The 8691-nt window shown below is 45.1% G+C and overlaps 1 protein-coding gene across 1 annotated transcript in view; it reads left to right on the forward strand.

Annotated features, from left to right (window-relative positions):
- Positions 1-8691, forward strand: part of LOC107124080 (vacuolar protein sorting-associated protein 13D-like) — a gene marked incomplete at its 5' end in the record, with an annotated part of 92050 nt that overhangs the window by 5413 nt on the left and 77946 nt on the right. Inside the window, 3 exons of the mRNA XM_015427468.1 lie at positions 1694-1817; positions 3011-3246; positions 7039-7147. Coding sequence (XP_015282954.1) covers positions 1694-1817; positions 3011-3246; positions 7039-7147 — 469 coding nt within the window. The remainder of the gene's footprint in view (positions 1-1693; positions 1818-3010; positions 3247-7038; positions 7148-8691) is intronic.

Below are 8691 nucleotides of genomic sequence, written 5' to 3' on the forward strand. Positions count from 1 at the left end.
CATTTTAGAGAGACGGTTGTCAGATCTGCAGAAGTAGCAAGTTCACTGTGTCAATTCCAGAGAGATTGTTATCTAGATGTTGCCGTGCCTTTTCTCGGGCTTCCCTAGCAGTCAGGGTACATGCCAGGTTTCAAATCGCCCCAGGGTTTTTCGCTAGGAAAATAGATCCAGGCTGTCCTGAAACATTGTGTGGCAGCGTAGCGTAGTGTCAGACTAGAATCTAGAAAATCTGGCTTCAAAACTCCATTCTCAGTGGGGGACATGGGACAGGCGCACCCTCTCCGATTACCCGACCTCATAGGGTTGTCAAGAGGATAAAACAAAAGAGGAGAGAGACAGAAACACCCTGCACTTCTCCTCTCTCATTACACTAGAACCCCTAAGAACATAAGAGACGCCAATGTTGGATCAGGCCAAAGGCCCATCCAGTCCAACACTCTGTGTCACACAGTGGCCAAAAATACCAGGGGCCATCAGGAGGTCCAGCAGTGGGGCCAGGACATTAGAAGCCCCCCCATTGTTGACCCCCCCCCAAGCACCAAGAAGACAGAGCATCACTTGCCCCGGAGTCCCTATCTATACCTTGTGGCTAATAGCCACCGATGGACCTCTGCTCCATATGCTTAGAAGAAGAAGAGAGATTGGATTTATACCCCACCCTTCACTTGGAGTCTCAGAGCGGCTTACAAACTCCTTTCCCTTCCCCTCCCCACAACAGACACCCTGTGAGGTGGGCGGGGCTGAGAGAACTCTGAGAGAACTGCTCTTTTTCAAGGACAGCTGTGCCAGAGCTTGTGACTGACCCAAGGTCACATCAGCAGGTGCAAGTGGAGGAGTGGGGAATCAAACCCGGTTCTCCCAGATTAGAGTCCGCACACTTAACCACTACACCAAACTGGCTTACCTAATACCCCTAGGGTCATCTGCGTGAAGGGTAGGAGATCCAGGACAGACAGAAGGAAGTGCTTCTTTGCACAGCGCCTAGTTCAGGTGTGGGACTCGCTGCCACAGTATGTGGTCATGGCCGCCAACTTGGATGGCCTTAAAAGGGGAGTGGACAGATTCATGGAGGACAGCACTATGAATGGCTGCTAGTCATGATGGATATCTGCTCCCTCCAGTAGCAGAGGCAGTGTGCCTCTTTATATTAGTCGGTTGCTGGGGAGCACAGGCAAGAAGACGCTATTGCAGTCGTCCCGCTTGCAGGCGTCCTAGAGGCAGCTGGTTGGCCACTGTGGGAACAGAATGCTGGACTTGATGGGCCTTTAGTCTGATCCAGCAGGGCTCTCCTTATGGTTTTATGCACATTGTGTATTCTCGTTTAAACATGCAGCCCAGTGTTCCCTCTAAGCTGAGTTAGTGTGAGTTAGCTCACAGTTTTTTAGCCTCCAGCTCACACATTTTTGTCTTAGCTCAGGAAGGATGCCTCCAGAGCAAACTAAGGTATGCAGTAACCAAATCGCTGGCTCACAACTTTAATGCTAGTAGCTCACAAAGTAGAATTTTTGCTCACAAGACTCCACAGCTTAGAGGGAACATTGATGCAGCCTATCTATATCACAAGAGTTCAGAAAGCACACCTACGTGTTACGGGTCTGAGTCATGGATCAAACCTATCAAGATGCCCAGATTATGTGGAAAATCTTCAAAATTTGTGAAACCCTGCTGAGCTGCTTCCGTTTGACTTTTGCAGGGACACCCTTGGGAAGTGCCACTTCTTACGAGTAGAGATCACTCTAAAGGGAGCAACATACCGTGTCTCGTTCAGTGACACCGATCAGTTACCACCTCCGTTCCGCATAGACAATTTTTCTAAGGTAAAGAACTTTCACTTTGGGTTAATAATAGATACAGGTATGTATGACGGTTTGGTATGTATGACATATTTATTTTAATTTTATTTATTTAGAACATTTTTATGCCACCTTTCCACCCAAATAGGTCCCCGAGACAGAGAACATCAAAACATTAAACATTTAGAATATTAAAACAATGTATGTAAAATATTTAACAATACAATAAAAATATAGAGACACGCGAAGACAACAGAGACAGGGAGGAGGGCCAATAGGAGTTTATTGGGGAGCACCAAACAAAACAAAAAGGGCCTCCACCCTCTGGCGGAGGGCAATGACAGAGGAAGACAGATGGATCTCCCTGGGGAGGGAGTTCCAAAGTTTCAGAGACTACTATTGAAAGGAGCAGGGGTCATTTCGTAGAAAAAGTGGTGCAGGAGCTCATTAGGATAACTCATTAGCATAATTTATTTGCATATGCCACACCCCTTGACATCACCGGAAGTGTCAGAATGCAACACCCAGCGCTCAGGCTCCACTGGACTGTTTTGGATTGTTAGCTATTGGGGGGGGGGACGTGCAGATCTGTCCTCGCAGAGGAGGGAGAGCTTGTACCTGAATAAAACTTGGTCTTAAAGGTGGCACTGGACTGCTTTGGACCGGGGGGCCGAGGGGAGCTCTGCAACTTACCTGGCTGCTTCTTGCTCTGACTGAGGGCTGCTGGGAGCAGGGGGCGGGGCTTGTTGCATGTGCCCGCCCCCTGGGCTCTTTACTGCCGGAGCTCCGCTCCTGTGCGCTCCTGCAGGAAATGACCCCTGGAAAGGAGTGGCCTGACCTGGATAACCCAGGCTAGCTCGATCTCATCAGATCTCAGAAGCCAAGAAAGGTTGGCCCTGATTAGGACCTGGATGGGAAACCAGTCTGTGATTGCTGTGCAGAGGCTGGGCCTGGCAAAACACCTCTGAATGTCTCTTGCCTTGAAAACCCTACAGGGTTGTCATAAGTTGCTGCAACTTGACAGCGAAAAAGCAAAAGCAATGTAGTGTGAACCTGGGTTCAAATTCCAGTTTTGCCACCAATCCATTTGGGGCGACCTTACACGGTAGCATCCACCACAGCATTTCCCTACTTCGGTTTTACTTTGGAACAGTGAAGACTGAGACGGGCGCAAACCGCTCCACATCTCACGGCACCTGCCCTCCCTCTTCCCACAGGTCCCCCTTGTGTTTACGCAGCTCAGTGTGGCGGAACCGCGGCTCAGCACAGAAGTCAAGCCGACAACCTCTTTGGACTATGCCTGGGATGAGCCCACCCTGCCGCCTTGCATCACATTGACCGTTAAAGGGGCCGGCTCCTCTGAAATCACATGCAGCATGGACGACTTTCAGGACAGCAAGCAACTCTATTACGAAAATTTCATCTACATTGCTGCCGCATACACTTTCTCTGGGTAATCTGCTCTCTTATCTTATGCTGAAATGGTAGCATTGTTTTTATTTTGCTTGATGCCAGCCTTTATCATGTTTTATTCTTGGTTACGAGAAACTGTGGTGCTATGCTTTTTTCCCCCTGGCCTGGCAATGGGTGCATTGTGTTGGGGCTGGTTGTTATGTCACTTGCCTGAAAGTTTCAAAAGTCAGCGTGGCCTAGAGATTCGCGTGTTGGACTAGTATTTGATCTTACTCAGATAAGCTGTTAATTGCCATTACTGCATAATCCACAAGTTTATTTTCCCATTCTTCTAAACTTGGACAGATGTCTGGTTTCCATTTTGCCGCATAGATAATTCTAGCTGCTATTACTATATATTCAAATATCTCTTCCAAAACGTATGGTAATTTATTAGGCAGTGTTCCTAATAACATACTCTTAGCTTCCATGGGGAATTCGAATTGTAAATATATTCTGCATGTTTCCATGTATTTCCTTCCAATATCTGTTTGCTTTTTTACAAGTCCACCATATGGTAAAAAGTTCCATTTATCTCTTGACATTTCCAGCATTTTCCTTTGTAATTTCTATCTACTTTCTCAATATCCTTCAGGGTAAAATACCATCTGAAAAACATTTTATACCAATTTTTTTTTTAACGCCTGGCTGGCTGTAAACTTAATGTCCTTTTCCCATAACCGTTCCCATTGATGCATAGGTATTTGCTCTCTAAAGTTCTGCATCCATTTAATAATACATTTTTTTCACTTCTTCTGTTTCTAACTTAAGTAATATCTTGTATATCCATCATAATAGGTGAACTTTCTGTTTTGTCATCAGCTGTTTGAACTCAGTCATATCTCTTATAGCTCTCTCTTCCATGTTAATGATCTTCTTTCATCATGAAAGTATATATAATAGCCATTGAATATTGATTCCTTCATCTCTAATATCTTGCCAGGACTTAGGTTTCCCTGGAGCATGTACTATATTACCATACATTTAAAAAACACTTTTATTTCTCATATATTTGCCAAAATGAGCTTCCATTGGGGACATAAGTGGAGAATTTGGAGGACTTGATACATTACGACGCTTAAACCATATTCTCAAAAGTCCATCTCTAATTATGTGACACTGCTGCTTGGTAATATAATTTTATATTTGGAATTGCTAATCCTCCTCTCTTTTTCTCATCTTGACATAATTTGAAGCTTATTCTTGGTTGCTTGCTGTTCCAAATAAATTTATTTATTTATTTGTCTTTCCCATTCTGTCAGTATTCTTCAATGTGTATAGGTCGCATTTGGAATAGAAAATTTAATTTTAGCAATACATTCATTTTGATTGCTGAAATTCTGCCCAGTCATGAGATTTTTAATTTTTTTCTATCCGGATACATCTTGTATCAATTTCCAGGTCGTCTGATAGTTATTTTTGAAAGGATTACAGTTTTGTCCAATCTTGTTTATCCCCAGATATTTAATAGAATCAGAGGCTATTGTACATTCTGTACTCTTTATGGTATCTTCTTCTTGTTGTTGTGTTATAAAATTATCATTTTTTACTTCCTGTTGATTTTGTATCTTGAAAGGGACTCAAATTCTTCAGTATATTCAATTACATACGGTAATGATTTTTGTGGATCCAAAACTGTTAGGACCACGTCCTTTGCATAACTTTTCATTTTAAATTCTGTGTTGTCCACTTTTATTCCTTTAACCCTCATGTCCTGTCTGATCTTTATAGTTAAAATCTCCTTCACTAAGATAAATAATAGAGGTGATAAAGGACAGCCCTGGCGTTGTGTGGTGTGTTATTTTGAGCTCTTGGAATTTCCATCCTAGATGTTCTTTTATGGGTGAAAACTTGAGTGCAGAGGGCTTTGATCTCCAGCGGAATAATTTCTAACGTATCCAGTGCCAGAGTGTTCTTAAATGGTTCAGCGCTGAACAGACTTTTTTTGGGCACTGACATTCAGGTCCTGTCGATGCTAGGAAGAATACGATGGATGCTCTGATGGGAACACGTTTGACATTGATATTCTAATAAAGTTTGAGTGGCATCTTTAAGGCCTGCAAAGTTTAACTCTGGGTATAAGCGTTTGTGTGCATACCCAGAATTAAACTGTGTTGGTCTTAAAGGTGCCACTGGACTCAAACTTTATTCTGCTGCTTCAGACCAACACGGCTACCCCACCTGATACAAAATAGTAACATTGGTGCATTTTATTTTGATCGTCTGACAAAACCTTCTTTGAGCCTGCAGGCACCTTTGGAATTCTGACACGGCATGTTGGGTGCTGCAGCTTACCTTCAGTCACATAGAAAAAAAATCTGTGAGCTATGATAGCAGCAACATTTTTAAACATCTGCACAGCCAATTAAATCTCCAGTGGCCAGTCAGAAGCCTCGCCAGGCAAAAGCTTCACCTGGCCCCACCCACTTTTTACAAACGTGGCGGGTACCAGGGAAGGTATCAGCCTGTGCCATGGTGCCCAGGGGCACCACGTTGGAGACCCCTGGACTAAAGTCTCTCTTTTAAAACCTAACTTTTTTCCAGGAAACCTTTTAGTCTTCGTCCTCTTTCTTTCCTCCCTTGGTTGAGTCTCCCATGATTGAAAAAGTGGGACGCTTGGGACATGTGTTGGTTATTTTTGCCTGCTAAAGGTCCTGTATTAGAGCATATTAAGAATTTAGTGTGTACAGGCTTTTCGCTTATACAGAGCTCCCCATCCACCAGAGTGAAATCAGAGCTATCAATAACCCCGTGGATATTCAAAGTCATATTCTGTGTAGAGTCCTTTTTCTGAGTGAAGCAATCAAGAGGGAGCCATGGCTCAGGGGAAGAACATTAGCTTTGCAGGCTGAAGGGTCCCAAGTTCAGTTCCCAGCATCTCCAGTTAAAGTGCTTAGGTGATGCGGGCTACATCTCACTGAGACCCTAGAGCAGAAGTGTCGAACTCATTCGTTATGAGGGCCGAATCTGACATAAATGTCACTTTGTCGGGCCGGGCCATGTGTGCCATAAAACAAAACACCAGGTACCGGAGATATAAACTGTATAAAGGACAGCAGCTGGTAAGCTCCAAGTTGTTGTATTCTTACTGCAAGTTCCCATGGGCTGGGAGGGGGGTGCAAAGGAAAACCCACATGGGCAGATTGGAGATTCAGCGGTGCAGCACTGAGCAGATGCTCCCACGTTGCTTAACTGTTGCAGGCAAGGTTGTTCCACCATGCTGAAGCCATAATTGGAGCGGCTCCGCCCACTCCCCCAAGCAGTCTCCTGTTCCCTCCCTTGCACTTGTTGCTCGCAGGCCACATAAGAGCCCTGGATGGGCCGGTTCTGGCTCCCAGGCCTTATGTTTGACACCCCTTCCCTAGAGAGTGGCTTCCTGCCCAAGTAGATGCTACTGACCTCAAAGGACCAACAGTCTGACTTGTTTGAAGTGAACTTCATGTGTTCAAGTGGTGGGTCAGATTCATGCTCTTGTGAAAGCTGCTTTTCTATTCAGCCCCATGAAAGGGGTTTGGCTGTTATTTGCGTAAAGTATTAGAGCTTTTCCCCCTCTTTCTTTCTTTCTTTCTTTCTTTCTTTCTTTCTTTCTTTCTTTCTTTCTTTCTTTCTTTCTTTCTTTCTGGATTTCTTTCTTTCTGGATTTCTTTCTTTCTGGATTTCTTTCTTTCTGGATTTCTTTCTTTCTGGATTTCTTTCTTTCTTTCTTTCTGGATTTCTTTCTTTCTGGATTTCTTTCTTTCTGGATTTCTTTCTTTCTGGATTTCTTTCTTTCTGGATTTCTTTGGAATTCTAGCCTACAGGAAGAAAGCGGGAGGCCCGTCGCTTCAAACAAAGAGCTGGATTGTGCTGAGCTTGTCCTTGACGTCTCTCCCAAGACACAGAGAGTCATTTTAAAGAAAAAGGTACGAACTTCTAAGAATGTTACTTGCCATCCCAAACGAAGTGACAGTTTGGTGTCAGAGTGATTTAAGCAGTATTCGGGAGTAGGGCTGTCAGGTCCTCCCTGGCCACCGGGCAGTTGGTTGGGTGTGGGTAAGGCTGTCAGCTCCAGGCTGGGGAACTGCTGGAGATTTGCGGGTGGAGCCTGGAGAGGACGGGGACCTCAGTGGGGCATAATGCCATAGAGTCCACCTTCCAAAGCAGCCCTTTTCTCCAGGGGAGCTGATCTCTGTAGTCTGGAGAGGAGCTGTAATTCCAAGGAATCCCCATGTCCCACCTAGAGGTTGGCTTCCCTACCTGGGAGACATTACGATTCCCCTCTGAACAAGGAGCGGAATCGATGCTCGGTGTAGAAAGAGAGAGGACAGTAAGCGCAAGCATAGCTCCCATGTTATTCCTGAGCTGGTCCCGTAATATACCTACAATTGGACGGCTCAGTAAATTAAATTGTGCTTATTTGAGCTTGAAGTCTCCTGGTTTGGGATCTGTTTGTGTATCTGGCAGATCACGTACTTGTTCAGATTCTGCAAACCTAGAATACGTCTTGAGGAACCCAAATCCATGCACCTACCTTGGCTGTGCAGAATACACAAGCAACATGCCAAGCGTGCCCCATGAATAAGACGGCTCTAGCTTTTTTGAGCAAGGTTACGAGCAGTGTTCCCTCTAAGCTGTGCACCTGAGCGGCCGCTCATTAACACAGGAAGCCCCGCTCAGCAGCAGCCTGGAGCCTCACAGGGTCCTGCGCTGCTCAATAGGGAAAGAAATGGGAGGGAACTGTAGTTACAAGTATCTAAAATGCTGATACGTTTGGAGAAAAATAGATGCGGTCGAGGAATCGGAACTCTTAGGTGGGATATTAGGGGGAACCTTATCCATTCATTGTTGAATTACTCGTTTATGAACTTCTGAAGGCCAAACTAGATGTTACAGCAGCCGCGGGTTTTGACATCAGCACCATTTCAGAGAAGATTTTGTCCATTCAAAAAATTGCGGCGGGGGGGCCACAATGCAGCACAGGCAGACCAGGTGACCTTGTGAGCCCTTCAAGTATCAGAAAAGCCGGGGGGGGGTGTATAGGATCCGGCCCCCACGATGTTACAGCAGCCGCGGGTTTTGACATCAGCACCATTTCAGAGAAGATTTTGTCCATTCAAAAAATTGCGGCGGGGGGGCCACAATGCAGCACAGGCAGACCAGGTGACCTTGTGAGCCCTTCAAGTATCAGAAAAGCCGGGGGGGGGTGTATAGGATCCGGCCCCCACGCCTCACTAGGAATAAGGGAAGGACTCCTATATTAACAAACAATAACCACCATGCCCAGCTCCAACACCTCCTTAGAGATGCACTCTTAAGATTTAATGGTAGCATAGCCAGCTAGACACGAGGATTTAAGGCTTGGAGATCAGTTACCCATCAAACAGACAGTATTTAAACAAGAAATAGTTTTATTTATCACAGAACTTAACACAGACTACAGAAAGTACTGAAAACAAGAAAAACCTAG

The sequence above is a fragment of the Gekko japonicus genome, unplaced genomic scaffold (genome assembly GCF_001447785.1).
Source record: "Gekko japonicus isolate JY-2015 unplaced genomic scaffold, Gekko_japonicus_V1.1 scaffold3345, whole genome shotgun sequence".
Taxonomy (NCBI): domain Eukaryota; kingdom Metazoa; phylum Chordata; class Lepidosauria; order Squamata; family Gekkonidae; genus Gekko; species Gekko japonicus.